Source organism: Sciurus vulgaris (genome assembly GCF_902686455.1).
Source record: "Sciurus vulgaris genome assembly, chromosome: 8".
Taxonomy (NCBI): Eukaryota; Metazoa; Chordata; class Mammalia; order Rodentia; family Sciuridae; genus Sciurus; species Sciurus vulgaris.
Window position 1 is genome coordinate 69828391 of NC_136468.1, and position 23383 is coordinate 69851773.

At 38.2% G+C, this 23383-nt stretch overlaps 1 protein-coding gene across 4 annotated transcripts in view; it reads left to right on the forward strand.

Moving 5' to 3' along the window:
- SLC26A4 (solute carrier family 26 member 4) overlaps positions 1–23008 on the forward strand; it is a 59592-nt gene extending 36584 nt beyond the window's left edge. For 3 of the 4 annotated variants that reach the window (XM_079152274.1, XM_079152275.1, XM_079152277.1), the window contains 11 exons: positions 1626–1703; positions 1845–1940; positions 2885–2991; positions 5277–5346; positions 7024–7116; positions 8482–8577; positions 9783–10013; positions 12769–12823; positions 13898–14043; positions 16277–16360; positions 18773–23008. In XM_079152274.1, the coding sequence (XP_079008400.1) occupies positions 1626–1703; positions 1845–1940; positions 2885–2991; positions 5277–5346; positions 7024–7116; positions 8482–8577; positions 9783–10013; positions 12769–12823; positions 13898–14043; positions 16277–16360; positions 18773–18796 (1080 nt within the window). In that variant the 3' untranslated portion in view covers positions 18797–23008. The remainder of the gene's footprint in view (positions 1–1625; positions 1704–1844; positions 1941–2884; positions 2992–5276; positions 5347–7023; positions 7117–8481; positions 8578–9782; positions 10014–12768; positions 12824–13897; positions 14044–16276; positions 16361–18772) is intronic. The other variant, XM_079152276.1, reaches the window with a different exon arrangement.
- The last annotated feature ends 375 nt before the right edge of the window (positions 23009–23383 follow it).

The following is a 23383-nucleotide window of genomic DNA, read 5'->3' on the forward strand; positions in this document are numbered from 1 at the left end:
TTGGCCACCTATTCTTTCTCTCATTCTCTGTTACTCCTATTGATTCATAAAAAGCAATTCTGATTACAAACTATTCTGTAGCTCTGATTACTCTCTCACTTAACAGAATAATTAATTCTCTACTAACTGAATCTGCTCATAGATATAAAATCTACGGAGCTTCCCACAAACCAGCCTTTATATCCTAAGTACAAGAAATTGATCCCTCGCAGATTTTAATGGTGTCCAAAACTAGCCTAGACCCCCATATTTGGAGACTTATTATATATGCTGGTGAATAGGTGGCCGCTTTCTTGTTCCGAGTTGGGCAGCAGGTTGTGGTTCCTGTCTCTAAATCTCCATCTCTCTCACTATTTCACAGAGCCTTTATCCACAGTGAGATGCTAGTGGCTCAGTGAATATTGCTTGAGTCATTGGAAAGGTTCTGACTTCTCCGCTTAGTTAGGCAAGAGGAAAGCTCACCAAAGTTCTGGGGACCTGGAGGCATGGTGCCAGGAAGAGCAGAGAGTAGGGAGCTCGACAAACAAAACGAGCATTTTTGTACATCACAGATACACCCCAGACTGACCCAGCCATAAGCTGAACATAAATGAACATAAGCTGAATATCATTTGCCAGATGAAGTGAATACTTTCTATTAAGTATGCTGATTTTCCTTTTCTATTTGCTGTGACTCCTGCCTCCTTTAACTCAGATCTCTTGCACTAGGCAGCGCTTGTGCTCAGCACCATCTTCCCTGTTGCTTCCTCTCTGATGGCTTTGCTTCTGGCTTCCTTCTCCTTTTCTGTTTCAGAGCTTCTAGGCTCCACCTTGAGCATGCACCAGCTGTCTGAACAGAGAATTCATTGGTCATCTGATCAAACCAGAGAATAGTCCCTGTCCCCTCAGTCTCTCTCCTATTTGTGGACCTAAGGAGAGCTCTTTTTTATTTGCCAGTGAAGGTAAAGTTTCTGAACTTCTTTACCCTGCTATTGCTCCATCACTGCAAATGCTTTGGGACAAATTTGGAGCCTGCATCTGTGCAACTGTCAGAGGGAGCAGGAGACATGGTCCCACCTCTTAGTATGCCAACATGGCACTATGAATTTGCAACTGGATGGATAAACTTATTTTCTCTGAGACTTTCATGGGAACTGTGTGCTATGAGTACAATGTGTTATCAGAGTAGCTATTGTGGTTGCTGCTTCAACAATGCAGAACAATCAGATACATGCTGTTAGATTTATTCCCCAAGAACATGATGATAATCTTTGTAGTTGGGGAAGGAGTTGGTATGTTTCATGGCTTGGCAACTACTAGAAGGTTGGCCTCCTGAATTGACACTAAATAGGTGTAATATATCCAGATAAAATTCACATCAAAGTAACTTTACTTCAGCAGGCCCTGCAAAAGTGTGCACACCTGAGCATGTGCGTGCACACACACACACGTTTTTCCTTTTTTTCGGTTTTGTAATATTTTAGCAAATAATGTCATTTCTCCCGAAATCAAGCAGAAGTGGTGGAAGGGGGAATCAAGGAAGCATCAAATGAGTCTGTGAGCAGAATTTTTCATGCACATGTGGTGAGTTGGAAGACTCTAAGGAGGAGGGTGAAACCTCTTCATGCAAGGTTTGTATCTTTCAGATTGCTGGCATCATCTCTGCTGGGATTGTGATGATCGCCATTATTGCCCTGGGGAAGCTTCTGGAACCCTTGCAGAAGGTATAACTCTGCTTCTCTGTATACCAATTGCATAATTTCCTGTCACCACTCTGCTACCAGAGAAACAACAGGAGATTTAAAAATCATCACATGGAAAGCTATTCCCCTGAATAACACAGCCTTCCCTGTCTCTCTTGGCAGTCAGTCCTGGCAGCTGTTGTAATTGCCAACCTGAAAGGGATGTTTATGCAGGTGTGTGATGTTCCTCGTTTGTGGAGGCAGAATAAGATTGATGCTGTAAGTCACCCACCACCCATTATCTGAAATAAGATTTGGTTTTTATATGCTTCCTGTGGTATCACTAAGTCCCCCCTCCCCCGTTTCCTAAGCCTTGCCTGCACTTTAGAAACCTCAGAGCAGAAATTAGAATTGTGTGTATAAACCAAAGCCTTGATGTTTTATACGTAAACTGTATTTGTGAAGCTCCTGTATCTCTGGGAAGATTGATTTTTAGCAAAAATCCCATATGAGGCCCTGGGCCTTCTCAAGCCCAAACAAAGCAAAACACAACACATCACATTTTCTTTAAAACACAATTTAAAGGAAAAAAAAAAAAAAAAAAGCCCAAACAACAGCAACAAAAAAATCAAAATGCAAAATTCCATGCTGACTTTGTGACTGAAGTGACCTTCACAACTATTTTAAAGAATTACAAAAACCAGAAATGAGATCTTTTACAGTTATACTCTAATTTGGACACATACACACACACACTCAGAGAAAATTTCTTATATATTGATATGTAAAAAAGAGACCAGAATAGAAATGCTAGGGAAAAATGTGTGTGTGTGTGTGTGTGTGTGTGTGTGTGTGTGTGTGTGCAGAAATAAAGAGGTTACAAGTAGGGAGGAAGATTGGGAATGGGTGGAGAGGGAAGAGGATTGTGTGCAAGATTTTTCACTGTAAACCTCTTAAATATTAATTCCCTTTTGAGCCCTATTCAAAAATATAAAATAAATAAAATGGGACAGTTGGTCTTTATTGGGAAGGTCAGCTCCAGTTTCACTTAAATATAAAATGAATGAATGAATGAATGGATAAAATGAATGAAAATGAATGAAGTCAGTATATTTTTTAAAAAGCTATACTTGTGAATGATTGATCTTATTGTTATAGGTAGCCTAACACTTGATAGTACCTGATGAATCAATATAATTCTTTTCATTTCCATTCCCCTGTAGGTTATCTGGGTATTTACATGCATCATGTCCATCATTCTGGGTTTGGACCTGGGCTTACTAGCTGGCCTTCTATTTGGACTATTGACTGTGGTCCTGCGAGTTCAGTTGTGAGTACTTAAAACCCAGATTTTCTATGAATGGGACAACACACCCTGCACTTCCCTATGTTGATATGAAACTTCTTCTTTTGATAATAGTTGTTAGATATTGAGAGATTCTATGAATTAAGTCGCTAGTGCTTTACAAACTTTACCATACTTAATTTTCAAAAAAATCCTATGAATAGGTTTGATTATTCTCATTCTTCAGGTTAGAAAATTTAGTCTCAAAAAGGCTAAGGACCTTTTCTAAGGTCACACAGTTACCAATTGGCAGAGCTAAGATTTGAACCCAGATTACCTCACCCCAAAGTCCATGCATGTAGTCACATGCTCCACGACTGTACTCCCCTTTTAGCCACTGTCAGACTAAAAGAAACATGGTTCAGTCAAAGTCCCAAGTTGCTTTGTTGTTTCTTCTTTAAATAAGATGCAAGGTGGGCCCTGAGTCCAAGGTCAGACAAAACAACACTAAATTTATAGCTCATTTTCCTCTTTTGAAGTTAGTAACCCAAAAGTTATGCAACCCAGTACAGGAGAACTCTAGAACAGCTAATTATAGCCCAAATACATTCAAATCTGTCAAATAAGGCACAAACCCCAAGGTCACACAATTCTGAAAAGTAAACATAATTAGTTCATATGCAGAGTAAATGCAGCAAAGACATGAGTTAAATAAAGGAAAATATTCTGTGAGGGCCGGTCAGGGAGCCTGAAGGTGTCCTTGGTTTTGTTTTGACTCTGGAGAGGGTTTGGTAATGTGTCCTCCTGGGCCTTGAGGGAAACAGAGCCGCTCTCTCTCCTCAATTCTCCCATTGTCCTCCCAGATTTCTGGCCTCTTCTCTGCCTATGTTTGGGCCATGAAGGAAGAAGAACCTGGAAAAACATCAACACAGACATCTTCAGCTTAGCAAAGGCTCACCTCTCCCATTCCTCCTGCAGTTCTTCTTACCCTCCCTCCCTACCCTAGCACATGGCACCTACTCAAAAGGCCTGTGGCTTTCTGCATCAGCACCCTAGGAGCACAGGGTCCTGAAAGGGCTTGTGACCTCCTGAAGTGCCTCATTTGCTGCTAGAAAATATCTCAGAAATTGCCATTAGAAGATGCTGCCTCTTAGTCAGGCAAGGTGGTACACACCTGGAATCCCAGTGACTTGGGAGGCTGAGGCAGGAGAATGGCAAGTTTGAGACCAGCCTCAGCTACTTAGTAAGACCCCGTCTCAAAATAAAAAATAAAAAAGAACTGAAGATGTAGCTTAGTGGTAAAGTACCACTGGGTTCCATCTCCAGTGCTGCAAGAAAAAAGAAAAGAAAGGGAAAAAAAGAAGCTGTGTCCCTCCCTGTATCTATCTGCCTCAGTGTCTTTTTCTTTTCTTATGTGAGTGTGGTTGAGACAGAAGGATTTTGGAAAGGAAGACTAGCGAATGAGCTTTATGTTAAAAATCAGCACAACACAGCAAGTCAAGGAAAAATTGGTGGCACATTTTAGCTGCTGGTTTGGTAACTAGGTTTTTAGACAAAAAAAAAAAAAAAAAAAGCAGTATCCTCCACAGTATTTAAATTCCAGTAATTATAATGCTGATCCAGAGAGCACAATGCTGAAAGGACCCCAAACAGATAGTCTTTCTTCGGAGGAGTTGCATTTAGCATATGTCCCTAGTCACACTTGAAGAAACATGGAATTTATCTGATTGCATTGGGAACAGGAAATCAACAGTCTGGTTGACAGGAAGGACTTATTTCTGGTCTTCCCAGGCTGCTGTGTCTATAAAAAGAGACTAATTTGATCACCCGCAGATTCTCCATATTCCATCAGGAAGTTGCCATAAGTCACAAATAAGTATCAGGCACTGACAAAACATGAGTTAGAGACAGAGGCTGTGCTGTTCTTCACCTCTGGGCCTTTGCTAACTTCTCTGAATCTCAATTTACTCACCAATAAAAGTAAGAATAACACCGCTGATCTTTCAAGGTTATGGTAGCTTCAAATAGATTTAACATGTGAGAAAGCTCTTTGCTTTTTCTATAAATTGTTATGCACGTGAAAGCACGATGCTCATTATTTCTCTGAGCTATCAGAAGAGAATCACAGTTAGTTCCTTCTCTAGTTCCACAAAAACACCAGCTGTTCATTTTAGAGTTAGTTTTGGGAAAATGTCACCTGCAATAAAGACAGAGTCCAAAACACCAGAATGATGGACTCTTCAGTAGCTGTTATTTTTTTAAAAAACTTTTTAGTGCAAAATATGACTGATACAAAAAATTCCTGATTAAAATCTCTTCTCTTCTTTTAGTCCTTCATGGAATAGCCTTGGAAGCATCCCTAGTACAGACATCTACAAAAGTACCAAGCATTACAAAAATGTAAGTGCCTTTGTGATACATTTACTAGAAATGGGTCTGCTAGCCTGCAATTCCAGGAGTCACATAGCTCTCTGTTATCATGTTTGGTGCACGGTGGCCAAGGATGGAGACTTCTGCTGGGAAAGTCTTTTAGTCTACTGGGAGTGTCATATAAGCACTTTGATTCAATGTATCTTTTGACATATGGATTATATGAACTTTGTGCTAGTTGAATGTCATTTTAATGTAAAAATCATTGCAGGAAGGAATTTAAAATAATAGGCAATTAGATTATTCCCAGATGTTTAATTAAAAATTTATTTCTCCACTATGTAATCCTTAGCCTCTATGACAATGCCTCAAACCTCTGTAAGATGTTCTTTATTCAGTTCTAACAAGAGATTTTCAAGTTCTCTATCACTAGGAGCTTATTTGATATTTTGTTTATCCTTGGAATTGGAAGAAGTAATATGACACAGGAAATGAAAAACAAAGAAATTAAACATCCCACTGATGGGCTTGTGTTGCCTGCAAATACAATTGCTTAGTGACCACTAGGGGAAACACATGAAAAAGTGGAGAAAGCAAATTAAAGAAACAGAAATTTAACTACAAATAAAACAAAATCATATATGCATATATATGTGTTTATGTGTATATATATATATATATATATATATATATATATATATGACATATGAGGTATATATGTGAGCCCTAGGAAGTTATAGTCTAATTTTCTGTTAGTATTAAAGAATTATTGGACACTGAACCTGGAATCTCAGGAGTTGCTACTTTATTTTCACAATCTTTTTGTTATGTTGAAACAAGTGCATCAAGAGCTAAAAATGATTTTAGAGAAATTTTGGGCTCTGAGGCAGGGAACCCTAGACTGAATTTTGGGAGTTCTGAAATCTAGCCTCTGTCTTGGTGAGACTTTGTTCAAGTCACTCAGCATCTCAGGGCCTCAATTTTCTCACCTGAAGGGGCCAGACTAAAACTGCTACGATTCCTAAGGAACAGAAAAGCCTGATTCTGTGATTTTGTGGATTCTCCTCTTGGCATGGCCACTGTGTGTCAGGATACAAATAAGCAAATGACTCCATAGGCCTCAGTTTCTATAAAACCCTTTGATTTTGCCCCCCGCCCCCCCAACTACTCAGAATGTTAGAAAAATCAAGAGGGTAGGTGGTATGAACTGGAGACAAACAATTTCACCATTTTGAGCCTCAGTTTCTTTGGCTAGTAGTGCCCTTTCAAACTTGACCTTCTCTGGCATTGTGGAAGTCCAAGAGTTTTGGCAATCTGTTACTTCCCAGGTGGAATGAAACCCCTATTTGTGGAAAGTTGAGTGTTGACTATCCATCTCTTGGGACCCCTCTCCTTTGGGAGTTCTATTTTCTTTCTTTCTATTACTCTAATAAATCCTGTTACTTGGGCTGGGGAAATAGCTCGGCTGGTAGAGTGCTTGCCTCATAAGCACAAGGCCCCGAGTTCGATCCCCAGTACCACAAAAAAAAAAAAAAAAAAAATTCTGTTACTTCACTCTCAAGAAAAAAAAAAAAAAGGTTGGGTGTCACTGCCCATTTCCCCTAAGCAATTGTGTCCTGGCTCCTTGCAGAATAACTACAAATTTACTGGATGATTTGATGCCAGAATTGTTTAACCTCAGAAAAAATTTTTTTTCTTAAATGCTAGATTGAAGAACTTGAAGGAGTGAAGATTCTTAGATTTTCTAGTCCCATCTTTTATGGCAACATCGATGGTTTTAAAAAATGTATCAAGTCCACAGTAAGTGTTTTATCCTTTGAAATCTGGTTTCTAACCTTGAGATTTCACTTATTTATTTATTTGACTCCAGCTGGAAATAAGGCCCTATGTTCTATTCCCTTTGTGATAGACATTAAGAATTATACAACATCCTTCCCCTCAAAAAACTATACAATATAGGAATAGGAAAATAAAAGGTTTACCATCTGTTGGGAATTTTAATCCATACGTTAATCCAGCAACAACTGCCAGGCAAAAATACTAGAGGTGAGTCCAAGCAAAATTTAGTGAATTCCAAACAAATAGCATAGAAAGTGTTAGTGCTCCTTTGTGGGCTGCTGGCTATACCACCAGGACAGGACTGGCAAGTTGGGCCAAGTTTGCCAGAACATCTGTGGCAGAAGATTAGGCTGCGGGCACCCAAGGAACTACAGCCACCCTGGGAGCCACCTGGGGTCCACTGCCGTGGGGCAAGTTGCTGCCTTGGCCAGCAGGATCCAAAGAAGCAGAAGGTCAAGGTTGTGGAGATTTCCAGAGGCTATGTGAAGTGTCCTGCCGTGACAGATTGCCTGCAGAGGCAGATATGAGAATCCAGTTGCCCGTTTGTGAAGGCAGATATCAAAGAGAGACATACAACTATGCAAAACAATGCCACTGTTGTAAATATTTTTATTTGGTAAAATAGTTTCCTTCACTTAAAAAATGTATTTTTATTAACACATATTGGGTTTATTATGATTATTTTAAATTAACAATGTGAAAAAATGTTTGTGGAAAGGAGAGATCCAAGTTAGTTGGACAAATTAGATAGCTCCGGGAAGGAAGGGGATCCTGTCAGGTGCTTGGGAGCCACGTGAGCTGAGAGGAGACAGCTGGGAGCAGTGTGTAGGGGGGACTGTTGCCCAGTTAAAGAGCAAATCGAGGAATACGTAAGGAGGGAGTTCTCATCCTGAATGTCTCTCTAAACTTTGAACTTGAAATTGGATTTTGTCTCTGAATCAGTGTTTTCCTAAGCAAGTTGCTGGGCAAACTGGTTCAGAGGAATGTTCATAGATTTTGCAATAACAAAAGGGCCCTATGATGTTACAGAAATTTGGAAAAGAGAGTTTTAAAGCTAAAGAGATTACTTTTTGCCATTTTGTCTTTTTTTTTTTTTTTTTTTAACTCTCTTGGGGCTTTTAATATGCTACTGTCTTCCCAAAGTCTCTGGTGGGGGTTGGGTGATCTGATAGTGGAGGGGGATCTACTTCATAAGAATGCACAATTTCTTTTGGCAGGATGTCTCAAAGGAACAGTATCTTTTGAGAAATATGGTTCAGATAACAATTGCCATTAATGAGCATTAGGAACCAGACATTTTAAGTAACCTGACATTTATCTCCAAAGGTTGGATTTGATGCCATTAGAGTATATAACAAGAGGCTGAAGGCATTGAGGAGAATACAGAAACTCATCAAAAAAGGACAGTTAAGGGCAACAAAGGTGAGGCTTCATCTTTCTTTCCCCCTTAAATTCTTCCTTCCTTCCTTCCTTCCTTTCTCCCTCCCTCCCTCCCTCCCTTTCTGGTACCAGGAATTGAACGCAGGGGCACTTGACCACTGAGCCACGTCCCCATCCCTATTTCATATTTTATTTAGAGACAGGGTCTCAGTGAGTTGCTTAGCACCTTGCTTTCGCTGAGGCTGGCTTTGAACCTTTGATCCTTCTGTTTCAGCCTCCTGAGACCTTGGGATTACAGGTGTGTGCCACCGTGCCTGGCAAATTATTTATTTATTTTTTTTGAGGATCAAACCCAGCGCCTCACATATGCCAGGCAAGCACTGTACCACTGAGTCACAACCCCAGCCCTCCCCCTTAAATTCTTTCCTTTCTCTGATAAAAGAAGTTATATGGTCTAAAATTAAATCTATCCCCTTTGTAATCCAGATGTGTGGGAACAGATGATATATGTATGTCAGAGAACAGCTGAGCTGTCCTTGTAGGCAAGAGAAATGGGTGGGAATAAAATGAAATCAGCAGGGCTCCCTCACAATTATAGGGCATGATTTTTATTTTCAGCATGAACAGCATCTGTATTATTTTTAAAACCTTATTTAAAAAATAAGTTTTTTTCAAAAATAATTTTAAAGGTTCAAAAGTACCAATTCAATGCCAGAAAATTACAATAGAAGGCAGTAAGTTCACAAACTTTCAGAACTATTAGTTTCTGTTTAGATTCTCCTACCAATATATCTCTTGACAAAGTTCCAGAAATTGAGAATATTTTGGCTCCTTCTTCTTCCATTTCTTCTTAGAGAACATCAAAGTTTGGGCTGAGGTAAAATTCTTTCCTTAAGAGTTCATTCCCTTGCTGGACACAGCAGCACACGCTGGCAATCCCAGTAGCTTGGAAGGCTGAGGCAGGAGGATTGCAAGTTCAAAACCAGCCTCAGCAACTTAGTGAGGCAGGTGCTAAGCAGTTTAGCAAGACCCTGTCTCAAAATAAAATATAAAAAGAGCTGGGGATGTTGCTCATCTAAGCACCCCTGGGTTCAATCCCAGGTACAAAAAAAAAAAAAAGTTCATTCCCCTAACATTTTTATTTACCAAGGAACACTGTGTGCAGGACTTGTACATAATTTGAAGTGAGTGTTTGAAAGACATTTCAAATCAATGGCAATTAAATTGGCAGAGTTTTCTTTGTTTAGAATGGCATTGTAAGTGACGTGGGTTCATCAAATAATGCTTTTGAGCCTGATGAAGATATTGAAGAACCAGAAGAACTTGATATCCCAACCAAGGAAATCGAGGTTCAAGTAGATTGGAACTCTGAGCTTCCAGTCAAAGTGAATGTTCCCAAGGTGCCAATCCATAGCCTTGTGCTTGATTGTGGAGCCATATCTTTCCTGGATGTCGTTGGAGTGAGGTCATTGCGGCTGGTAAGATTCTGGTTTTCTGAAGTATATACTTGGAGATTTGACAAGAGTAAAATGGGTTCTCCTGCTTTGCAAAAGGGCAAACTCATGGGCTCTATAATTTTTCTAAATGAATACTTTTGTGATGGAGTGCAATATTTTTATTTATTAGAGCATTATAGTTACACATAGGAGCTGGGTTCATTTTGACAAAACCATGCATGCATGGAATTTGATTTACTCCATTTCAGTTCCTGTTCCCTCTCCTTTCCCTCCCCTCCACCCTCCTTCTATTCTCCTTCCTCTACTCTACTGATGTTCCTTTCATTCATTTATTTATTTTTGATTGGTGCTTTATACATATAAAGGTTTAAATTCCCTGTAGTATATTTATATATGCACATAATGTGATTTTGTTAAGTTCATTCCTCATTTCCTCCCTTTTTCCTTCCCTCCTCCCTCCCGCTTGATCTCCTTCTTCTATAAAATGTGATATTTTAAAGTGTAAGCTCTGGAGCCAGAGTTGAATCCTGGCTTCATCACTAGCACTAGCAGTGTGACCTTGAGCAAGTTGCTTGATCTGTGTCTCCATCCTTCAATGTAACATAGGCGTGGGTAATGATTGCGTCCACTTCACAGGGGTATTATGAAGATTAAATAAGATAATAAATCAAAGAGTTTAGAAGAGTGACTGGCACATAGGTACCCTTTCACAATTATGAATACTTTTTTTTTCTTTTTTGTACAGGGAATTGAAACCAAGGGTGTTCTACCACTGAGCTACATCCTCAGACCTTTTTTTGTTTGTTTTTTTATTTTGAGACAGGGTCTAGCTAAGTTGCTTAGGGCCTTGCTAAATTGCTGAGGCTGGCCTTGAACTTGAGATTCTCCTGCCTCAGCCTCTTAAGTTGCTGGGATTACAGGTGTATACCACCATACACAGCTATGAACACTTATATTTTATTTTTCTGAGAATGTGTAGGAGATGGAATATGAAAAGAAGGAAAAATGGGCAAAGTTTGTGTTATTATATTCTACTTTTTATGTGAATAGCAGCAGCATAAGGAACACCAGGTACATGGTAGGCCTGGAAAAGCTGGACGTTATTAAGAGGTTAGAATAGAAAGCAAGGTCAGGCATGTAGGGAGTCAAGGCAAGAGTTTAGGAGCATGCAGGGTGAAAACATCTATGATTTCAGAAAGTAGTTATGCAAGCTCAAGTTCACACATTCTTTCAACAGGTAGATGTTAAATGCCTTATATGTGCTAAGCACTCTTCCAGGCACAAGAGACTAGTGATGAAGTAGCCATGATCTCTACCCTCATAGGACTAAGCAGTCTAGGAGGGAAGGCAAACATTAAGTAATATGATAATTTAACAACCATATTAAGTGCTCCAAAGAAGTCTTTAATTAGGATGTCTTTAGATTAGGATGTAATCTAAAAAAAAAAAAAAAAAAAAAAAAAAAGGATGTCACCTTTAGGTGTCAAGTTTAGGTGAAACTTCAGGTAGATATTAAGAGGGTCAGGCAGAAAGGTAAGCAGGCTAAGGTATGACAATCAGATGAAATAATACAGAACAGACTCCTAACAGAGATTTAGCTTAGCTGGGGGCTTTTGGGCTACCTCTGCAAAGACAGGAAATGATTCCAGGGAGTGGGTACTAGGTGGGTAAGGTAGGGAAGTGATTATACTTGGCAAAAGAGTGTGAGAATATGCTGAAAGGTTCTGTTCTCTTAGCACATCTGGTTATTAGCTCCTTGGAGAACAAAGACTTGTTCTTTGTTCATTTCACTCTAAGCATTGGCTTAGATTCATTGTAGATTGTATTGGCCAAAGGGTTTAATGAATTACTTTTGAGGAGAGTCTAACATATTTAATGCCAGAATATTTCCCATACTTAAATAGTTGCTTTCAAATACAATTATGATTATATACAATATATTGCTCATAGGTCTAGTGCATTGACTTTTTTAAGATCAAAATTTTTATGATCGTTGTAAGTGTGGTTGTAAGGAATAGTAGATTTTATGTACCCCTTTCCCAGTTTCTCCCAATAGTAATATTCTGTAAAACTACAGTACAAAATTATTGTCAAGATTCTAATTGATACATTCATAATAGAGATCTTAATGTTTGGGTCAGTTTTTTTTCTTTTTCTTTTTCTTTTCCTTTTCCTTTTTTTTTTTTTTTTTTTTTTTTTTTTTTTTGGCGGGGTGGGGGGTTTGCTACTGGGGATTGAGCTCAGGGGCACTCAGCCACTGAACCACATCCCCAGCCCTATTTCGTATTTTATTTAGGGACAGGGTCTCACTGAGTTGCTTAGAGCCTCACTGTTGCTGAGGCTGGTTTGAGCTTAGGATCCCCCTGCTTCAGCCTCTTGAGCCATTGGGATTACAAGTGTGTGCCATCATACCCGGCTGGCTGGTCTGAATGTGGTGTCATATCCACACAGTATCTCTTTCACTCAGATGTGAACTCATGCTTTTTTTCTTCAGTCAGCAGAATATTCCTTCCAGAAATATTTATCAAGCACCTCTTTGCTACAGAGTGCTGTGCTATTGTTGCAGTGGATGTTGCCATTTATTGAGATATGTCATTTCATCTCTAAACATACCATCACTATAGGCCAAAAACCTATGTGATTTTTCCAATAATGAACCTTCCTCAAAGTTTTGATTAACTATGAAAGTGTTGACATTTCTCCTGAGCAAGAAACTGAAATATCATTGAATCATGGGTAAAGTTATTCATTGTTACAAATTTGTTTTTATTTTTAGATTGTCAAGGAATTCCAAAGAATTGATGTGAGTGTGTACTTTGCGTCACTTCAAGGTAAATGCATCTATGTGCCTATCTGTCCTAAGTCCTTTCTCTGATACCTTTGAACAGTGGCACATAATGTGTGAAGGCTTTTAAAAAAACTAAAAAACTCTTTTGTATTGTTATAAATTTGTATAAGAAAATTTGCCATTTTAGTCACTTTTAAGTGTATAATTAATCCAGTATCATTATTATCTTCACAATATTATACAACCATCACCCATTATTTCCAGAATTATTCATCATCACAAGCAGAAACTCTGTATCAATGACACAATAATTCTGAGAACATTTTTTATTTCAAAGATAATACCTTGAATTTGTGCATAGAGCTGGTCTGGGATGTACAGAAACTTATGTCCTGGTGGCAGTGTAAGATCAATGGGGGAATTGTTTTGAGGACAGCAGAGTTGGAGATCTCGTAGATCCCTTGGAACAAGAGGATTCACCAGGCATGGGTCTCGTGTCTTTTTATGTGTTTAGGAAAGTGATAGCGCTTAGGCTGAGTTCTCTAGAAGCAGAATCTGAGATGGATTTTTGTGTAAGTGAAGAAGTAAAGAAAGCAGGACAGGGCAGGAGAGGCTGATCAAAGATGTGGTTTCAGAAATCTGACATTAGATTCCTGATTGCATAGGGAGCTCCCCAGCAAGAAGACCACCAGAGATTATGCCATCCTGAGCATGGGGCCTGTCTTTATATCAAGATAGTTAACCAAAGATGCAGATTCCCATATATGCAGGTATAGCCTCCAGGCCTCTTCAGGTAAGACAACTCCTATTGGCCAAGGAAAATTCCCCAGAGAAAGGCAGTTGTCAACCATTAGCAACAAGGCTCACAGCAGCTGGGGGATGGGTACACTGATTTGGCAAAAGATATACAGACCAAGACGATCTACAAGCAGTTATGGGATAACCATTTTGGGTACTATTGGGAAAAAAAAAATTCAGTCAGTTTAGAAAAAGATCACATTCTGGAAATAAGGAAAAAAAAAAAAAAAAGAAGAAGAGCTACAAAAAACAGTATTGGTCGATGTTACAAAAATACCTTTTCCTAGCAACTACTAACCATTATCTCTGTCTTTTGTAGATCATGTGATAGAAAAGATGGAGCAATGTGGTTTCTTTGATGATAACATTAGAAAGGACACCTTCTTTCTTACTGTTCATGATGCTATAATCTATCTACAGAACCAGGTTAAATCCCAAGATGGACAAGATTCCATTTTAGAAACGGTAAATATTTAATCTTTCTGCATCTGTATCTTTTCTAAACTATTGGTTTTTCTATAAATAGTGAAAATTTTACAGATATAGTTTGAAATCCAGCATAACTGTTGGATTTTAGGCCAGCTGCATAACTTCTCAGAGCCTCTATATGTGAAATGGAAGTAAAAATATTTCCCTTGCTAAGTAGACATGAGGACTAAATGAGATATTTTATAGGAACATACCTGGGTTGCCTAGTACATAATAGTTCTACAATGTGTGGGTTTACTAATAAAAGTGGGCAATAGTTATAATGTCTTTTTAGAAGATTGCACTGAGTCTTGGATCTTTCATGATTTGTGTACATAAAGGCAAATAAGTAAAGTTCAGCAATCTGGAAATCCTTGTATTATAAATGTCTTTGAATAGGATCCATCAGGTCTTAAGGGATTTTTGGAAAGAAAAAATATTAAAGCCACAAATAAACCTAGAGCTAATTTTCTCCCACAGAATAGAATAGACCTTAATTTCCTATCGGTTTTATTTTGTCAATTCTCCTGTCAAATATCTAGAAGGGGTGTACATTCTGGTCTAGTTCATTGCCTGAGTCTACTGGTAGGCCTGGAACAAGAACCTCCTTTCTCATGGACCCTGACCTTTTCACAGTGAATTTGGGAAACTAAAACCAATACCAACAAAAATATAATGATAGATGATGATTCTAAGGACATAAAGCATATTAAATTGCTTCTCCTTATTCTAAAATTAGGATAAGTAGATCTTTATTGTAGATTGGAAATTGATGTTCAAAGAAAACTAACTTATAAAGTATTACATTATTCTTTTACTGCTTCTTTCAGTGGAGAGGTTGTTCTGCTTAAAGGTCCTGGGGAAAAGAGAGGCCCTAAATATTAAAGTGTCAATTTTAAATATGAAAAAGAGAAAAAGTAGTAAAACCACAAGTATATTTTTTAAAAAGTTACATGGAAGTCCTCATCTTTGAAAACTCATAAACCTTTTTCTAGTCTATTTTAAATTCTCTAAGTCAAAGACAAAAAAAAAAAAAGAATCATATATCTAAAAAGACTCCACATTAAAGATAAAAGAAAAATCAAGATATCAAGTTTTTTATCAACATGAAAATAGCTATTTTTTTTTGTTAACACCCATTTGATCTAAAATCTTAGGCAATGAGTGTCCCAAAACCCTCTAACCAAGAGTGCACCCACCTGTGTGTTAGACTCCATCTTGTTTGCAATCAGAGAGACGCTGTGAGTGGCTGGGGATGAATTTTTTTTTTCTCTGCATGTTAGGCTGAGTATAACTGAATGCTTGCATGACATACTTCCTGGTTCACTGAAGAGTGGGCTGTGGTGGCTTGTGAGATCAGGAACCTTATGCTTCCATGTCCTCAGGGTCTAGTACAAAGCTCCATAAATGATAAATGATGATAAACCCCACCTGTGGTACTTTCCTTTTCTTCAAGAACAGTCATTTGTAGGTTAAGGACACTGTAGATGCAGCATCCTTCATCCCTTTTTTTCTCCCAGAACAGTCCCAATTTGCAGTTACACTTCTCTGTACCTTTCCCATTCTGTCATGACCATATGCACAGGGACTTAATCTTTTAATTAATTTCCACACTAACAAAGAGAACTGGGTTGTTTGTGAGATGAAAAAGAACAAAATAGCACCACAAGATGACATTTTAGCCTTGGCATATACTTGAAATTGCTTTGGAAATGTCCTTTATGCAGTAATGCCCAGATTGTTGGTCTCCCCATGAAGGTTAAATTATGTATTACCCCTAAAAAGCAGAGCTTCCTGTTGGTTTTCATCTCCAATAAAATTAGTTTTCATCCAATTCAAGTGGGGGCCCTTTCCTGTCCTGAGTCACCCAGCCCTTCACAGCACATTCACTGCATGCTCAATGCTGCACTGAGCACTCTTAGCTGTTGAAAGAGAAGCTATTGACTGCTCAGTCCTTTGGGCAGGGGGTGCCCTGTTGAGAGGCATGCACTTCAGATGTTGGAGAAGAGAGCTGAAAAGGAGTTTGGGCGATAGAGAACTAGACCAGTTCACTCTTGAATGTGAAAAAAATGGTATAGGGGAAATTGTAAGGTGGGAAAAAAAAAATCTGAAGAGGATTCTGAAATCTGTAGATTAGAGATGAGCAAAGCTTCAAGTCATTTTCAGTGAAGTATCAGATGGATGGATGCTATTATGTTGCCAATAATTACTGTGTGTTCTCTTTGTCAAGATCACCCTCATTCAAGATTGTAAAGATCCTCTTGAATTAATGGAAGCAGAGCTGATTGAGGAAGAACTTGATGTCCAGGATGAGGTATGATACTTTTCTCAAGAAAATAACTTGGATTAAATCTCGAGTGAACTGAGTAAGGCAAATATTGACTATGTCTGATTAAGAACTGTTCAGGGAAAATAGTTCCAAAAAATATAAAAAGGATGACTTTAAAGGAGGGAATAATGGAAAACAAGAATTCTCCCTTGAAGACTTTAAATACTTGGTGATCTTTTGTCTCAAGCATATAGAGATGATCAGCAACTTGCAGCAGCCAATGCACTGGTCTTGATTTTACACCTAACCCAACAAATATTTCTTTGTTCAGAGACTTGAGGCCATGGGATAGGGAGAAGGAGAATAGGAAGAATTTCTAACCCAGGAATTTCATAAGCTTCAGGAATAGTACCTGAGGAATAGGAACCTTATGACTTCTCTTCGTCTGACTGAAAATGGCTTTAAAAAGATACTCCCTCCACTGGAGGTTGATTCTATGCATTTCAGATGCTCTTGTGGCTACTCCTAGGAAACTTGTCTGAACTTGTAATGTCTGAATAAACTTTGTGGTTCCACCCCTGAATGAAATGGTAGCAGCAATGGAAGATCATAGAATTAAAAAAATATTTTTTTTGTAGTTGTAGATGGACAGTAGATGGACAGCATGCCTTTATTTATTTTTATGTGGTGCTGAGGATTTAACCTAGTGCCTCACTCATGCTAGGCAATCGCTCTACCATTGTGCTACAAGCCCAGCCCCAAGATCACAGAATTTTAAAGTTGGAAGATTTCTTAGAAATTAAGTTAGCTGGGTAGGATGGCTCATGCCTGTAACCCCAACTGTTTGGGAAGTTGAGGCAGGAGGGGCACAAGTTTAAGACCAGCCTTAGCAATTTAGTACGACCCTGGCTCAAAATACATAAATAAAAAGGACTGGGGATGTAGGTCAGTTCAGTGGTAGCGTGCCCTGAAGTTCAGTCCTCAGCACTGGGGAAAAAAAAAAAAAAGTAGTGCCACATCCCACCCCATGTAGAAATCCCTCCTGCACCATTCCTGATGAATGTTCCCTCAACTTTTGTGTGAATATTTCCAAACATGGGACTGCTCAAGGGAGTTTGCCACATGGACGCAAATTGTGCTTACAAACCTGATTTGGCTTTTCCACCTAGTGAGATGAGACCTGCATTCTTTAGCAATACAAACCTTCCCATTTAACAGCTCTTCAATCCTTCAAGAATAGCTCTTATGTCTCTTCCAGACTCTCCTCCAGGAATATTCCTCCAATTCCTCCTACTGTTCCTCATAGACATGCAGTTTGTCAATATTTCACTGACCAAGAAGGGAACAAAAGCCCCTAAAGGTGGTCAGATCCAGATGGACATTATATAACCACTACCTACCTTGATCTCATCAAGATGTTTTTATTACTGTGACTTAAAAATGTCTGCTTTCATCATAGCCTCTACTGAACAGGGCCAACTAAAGACATTTTCACACAAACTGTGGTCTAGAAGGGCTCCCCATTTATGTTTATGTAATTGATTTTTGTTCCAAATTTAAGATTACACATATTTCTGCTAGATGGCACTTTGTTGGTTCCAGTTTATTGGAACAGTTTGGTAATTAGAGCCTATCCATCAACTATTAACTCCCCAACTCAACCTATGTCATAGACAAATCAGATAAGTATGCCTTCTCTGCCTTTTTCCATGTCCTGATAAAAACTGTTGATAAGAATAACATTCAAACCCCTGTCAGAAAATCAAGCATTAGAGACAATGGGTAGAGAGTTTGAAAAAGACATTGCTAGGGTGAGAATCACAGACCCTGTATCTTAGCCTACCAGCTTAATGAGCCTAGGAAAGTCACTAGTGAGCTGAGAATTTCTTCCAGTTTTAGTTTATGGCTCTATGGATATAGGGCCACCTTAGTTTGAGTAAAAAACTCATATATCAAAACTTAAGAAGTTGTCATATTATGGGATTTTTGTTGACTGCCACATAAAAGGATCATTCAGGTGGGCTTCTATAGGTGGTGAAGCAGTGATGGCACAGTGGTTTCAAGGGCACAGGCGTTAGGACCAGACACACCTGGGGGCTAGTCCTGATTCTGCTATTTACTGGCTGAACAGGCCAGGGTACATTACTTACCCTGTCTTTATTTTGGTATCTGCATGTAAAGTAGAAAATACCACAGAGTTGTAAAAATTTGAAGGATACATGTGAAGTAACAAGAGCAGTGTCTTATGCATAGTAAACGCTCAATAAATAGTAATTATTGCTTTTATATGAATCCAATTAAAGTATGATGAAGGTCACAATTTTTATTCTACTTTTATTGTGACAATATGTACCTAAGATGAATAAAATTAAGCAACCAGTACCGTACTGTAAGAGGGTAATGTGGACCTAAGGAGTATTCAGTTGTGCTAACACTGTTCCCCTTTTGCTTCCACAGGCTATGCGTAGACTTGCTTCCTGAAAGTGGGATCAGGAGATCATTCACTTAAGCAAGGACTGCAAGGCATAATGTACCCAACAATGTCATTCTATGCAAACATTTTCTGCATTGATTATTTCTTTGAACTTGAAACACTCATTCTTTCCCTATTGTGTTTAAGTCTTTGAGTTTTTTAACCTCTTAGTCATTAAATGAAAGGCACTAAGATAATTTTTGTGCTTTATTTATTTAACAAGCAGCTTACCTCTAAAATGTGCAAAGTGATAAGGAGAATTGGTAATGTCCAGGACCTGCTGATGTTATAAGAATTGGTAATTGCCCAGGCAAATTGGTAATGTCCAGGATCTGCTGATTTTATAAGATGCTGCTAATCTCCCATGCAGATTAGCTAAGCAATGTGCACCAGGGTACTGGCATACTTCTGTTCAATCAGAGTAAGTGTTGACCTTCTGTGGGCAGGTGAGCCAGGAAGGACTAATCATAAAGAAAGATCCATTTCTGACTGACCTTGATATTCATGAGCTGCACTGATCACAGAGTAAAAGGCACATTCAGAAAATGCTGAAATAAAATTAATGCTTTCATCAATAAAAGCCTTTTTGCTAAATAAGTCAAAGTTTTTAAAATGCAAGTTTGGTTAGTACTTAGTAGTAAGGTGTTGTTATATGTGACCAGATAACTAACTAGAATTCAGGATCTCTTTGATGCTGAACATGGTTCACTTAAAAGCTATTAGAATAGAGCTGATACATTTTAAAAACATTAGTGTAGAGAAGTGATATTTTCATGGCCTATAGAATATTTTGATATGACAACAATCATAGATCACAATTAAAAGCAAAGAAAATATGAGACAGACTATCTCTAGCTTAAAAATGCAGTTTTAACTTACCTTACAGAAGTGCTTGTTGTGTGGCTGGGGTTGTATAGCTCAGGGGTAGACGTTTGCCTAGCACATGTGAGGCACTGGGTTCAATCCTCAGCACCACATATAAATAAATAAAACAAAGGTATTTTGTCCATCTACAACTAAGAAAATATATCTTTAAAATGCTCATTGTGTGAAACTATATATAGGTATGGTTTATTGAAGTCTAACAAGAAAACTGCTATTTTGAGCAAAACCAATTTTGATATAAGATCATGATGATTAAAATTAGCTTATATTTTTCTCTATCAGTATATAAAGTAATATTTCATTGAATTCTGATCACTTTTCAAAAGAAATCTGAAAATAGTCTATAGTAGTCTATGTTTAAAATGAGTTTTGAAAGACAAAGCATTGAGTGAACTCAAAAAGGGAAAATTGGTTTGAATACATATTGGAAATATATTTTTTAAAAAATTCATATTTTAAGCCAGCAAATTTTATATTTTTCATTTTTACTCAGTATTTTCCAAGTACAATTCTAGGTATTAATGTTTAATATATAGGTTGGAGTGAAATCATATTTCATTTCCAGAGACAAATAAGTATTCAGGTCTTCAGTTGAGCCAGTGTCTTCCGTGATTGAGGGCTATATTTCCCTTTAGTACAGGTGTGTGAAATTCCCAAATGTGTTTGATTATCCAAAGGTACAATATGTCATCTCTGGTTTTTTTCTTAAATACAATCAGAAACCATGTTCCCACATCTGGAGCAAGATGATCAGTGATCATATCAAATTAGGTGATCCTGAATTGTGGTTATATCTGGTCATGGCAAAATCAGAATTATAATACTATCTCATTTTTATAGTGATACCTACTTATAATGGGAAAAATTATATCTGTAAAGAGTGAATATAATAGTCTTGCAGAAAATGGATGAATACCTCTGTTCAATAGAGGAAATGTGCACTGCTCTTTTTATTTTTTTAAAGGAAATACCAAAGTTCCATTTTATAAATCTAGATTTTTGTAAAATCTTGGATCCACTTATGTCTACGAAGACCAGTTTTACTTGTTTCACCTGCACGATCCAGAAATGCTCTCCTATACATTTTGTGAATAGTAAGTATACCCTTAATTCTGCATTGTCTATGGAAATTTTACTTGAAAGTAAAACTGTCTTTGTTATATTCTTAACCTATAGGATGATTCCAGTATTATATATGAATTTTAATGGCAAGTGAAAAACTCAAATCGTGTAAATTTAAAAATATTTACACATATATTTAATAAATGCAAATTGCCTTTTGCTGAGGTGTCTCCTTTCTGAGAAAAACTATTGAAGATAATTTTTAAATCCCACATTCCAAGTTTGCCATTAGTTTTGTCAGTCATCATTTTGATGTATTCTTCATAGCCTTACCCATTTATATGTAATTTTTTTGTAGATTTTTCAGTGCAATAAACAATGTTACTCACAAATCTCAATAAAATCTTGTAATTCTTATCCAAATATTTACAGCTTATTTTGTACATTGACTTTCATTATTTTAAGCAAAATTTTCATTCTAGTTCAATGTACATATAAAAAGAATACAAATCATAATGTACTGCTTGAAGAATTTTCACAAGCACACCAGTTATCCCATGCCCATATCAACGAGCAGAATATAATCAGTACTTGGAAGCCCTCCCATACTCCTCCCTCTGAGTAAATGCCCCAAGGATAATAATCACTGTGCTGATTCATAAACCTATTTTTTGAATGGCAATAAATGAAAACCAAAGATTATTTTCCTCCTTCACTTTTGTTGTCTTCTTTTAATCAATGTTATCATCATCAGCTTCATCCCTATTATGCATTCAGCAACCATTTATTAATTGGTTCTGCTGTATAATATTCTAACATCTCAATATTTATTCATTCTACTATTTATGGCTATTAGTGTTGCTTACAGTTTTGGGTTTTCATGAATAGGGCAATTCTGAACATTTTTGTGAGGTACTCTTCCAGGTTCCAGAAATATCTGGGGTGGGGTCCTCTATCTGGGGCTTGGCCCTAAGAGACGACAGTCATTGTAATTAGGGTTAATCTCCAACTACATCAGTTAGAATCGAAGGCATTTTTCATGCAAACAATATAATAAGCAATGCAAAACAAGGCACATGAACTCTAGTTTAACCAAATGAACATTAGTTCCATAAGAAAGCTACATGAGGACAAGTGAATGGTTCAAAGTGGGAGAAGGAGAAAATCAAATGTGAGGGAAGGAGGAAAAGAAGGTCGGAGGACTAAAAAAGGTGACAATCACTGATGAAGAAAATGGCATTAGGGGGCTGAACATAATGGTGCACATCTGTAACCCCAGCTACCCGGGAGGCTGAGACAGGAGGATCTCAAATTCAAGGCCAGCCCAAGTAACTTAGTAAGATCCTATCTCAAAATAAAATAAAAAAGACTAGGCATGTAGCTCAGTATGTACAGAACTTGCTCAGCATGCTCAAGGCCCTGGGTTTAATCCCCAGTGCTGAAAAATATTACGGAAGGAATAGGGAGTAGAGAATTTGGTAGCAGGAAAAGAAAATTCAAATAGAGGGGTGATTTCAATATGAGCTTATCCTTTAAGAACTCAGAGAAGTGAGTGACACTCCTTGTCCTATACACCATACCACCTCTTGGACCCCCTGACCTGGATCGATTCCCTTACCCCATATAGGTATCATCTTTTGGTATGCTCTATAATTCACTTACATTAGTTATTTTCTCTTCCTGCTTTCTCCCCTGTGCTAGAACATAAGCTTTGCCAGGTCAGAGTTCTTTGTTTTGTTCCTGGACATATCACAAGCACTTCAAAGAGTCAGGAGTGCCAGGCACACATTAGGTGCTCAATAAGTATTTCTGGATGGCTGAATTAAGCAGCAGTTAGTGATGCTAAATCAGGCTAACATGGTTTGAGACTGGCAGTCTTCAAAGTATATGAGAATGTACAGTGTTTCCCCAGGTTTTAGGGCTATTTCTAAGGCCTATGGCAATAACCCATACGCTTGCTTGCCTGCTTACTTACTAGCTTCCAGGAAAGGGGCTGGGGATTCACTTGGCTGCTAACAGAACATACTGTTCAGGATGTTGAAAACCTTTTTAGCTTTCGTACTCATTTTGAATATGCTGACCGAGGTAGCTGTAATGAGACAAGGAAATAATAGGAATTGCTATAGTTGTGTGTTGTGTAGTAATAATAAGCTGTATTTGGTATTTTCCTGAACTTGTAAAACTAAAATAAAGGCACCTGGTGGCAAACTTGCTGTGTGGCAGAATGACGCTCCTGAACAATGCTGATATGAACCTTTATCTATGATTTGAGGGGTGGCACTGTAAGGCCCCCCAAAAAGGAAACCCCAACTCTGTCCCATGGATGGACGGCAACCCCAATCAACCGCAGGAGGCGTCACTTGATGCAAACCGCAAGAGGTGTTTATTCCAGCGCGCTGGGACCCAACTCCAGGAGTCGAGTCCCTAGCAGAAAATCTTGTAGGTTTATAAAGGCAGAAACCACACATCGGGAGGGGTCACACATGAAAGGGAAAAGGGGGACAAAGCTGCCAGGAAATTTCAAAGGGGGTCTGGGTTTGCTGACAAAATGTTTCACAATGTTTTACAACAGGCTGTAGATTCTGGTCAATAGTTTCTGGTAATCCTACTGTTTGAGCACTATCTGGCTATCAGGCTCAATTTACTCT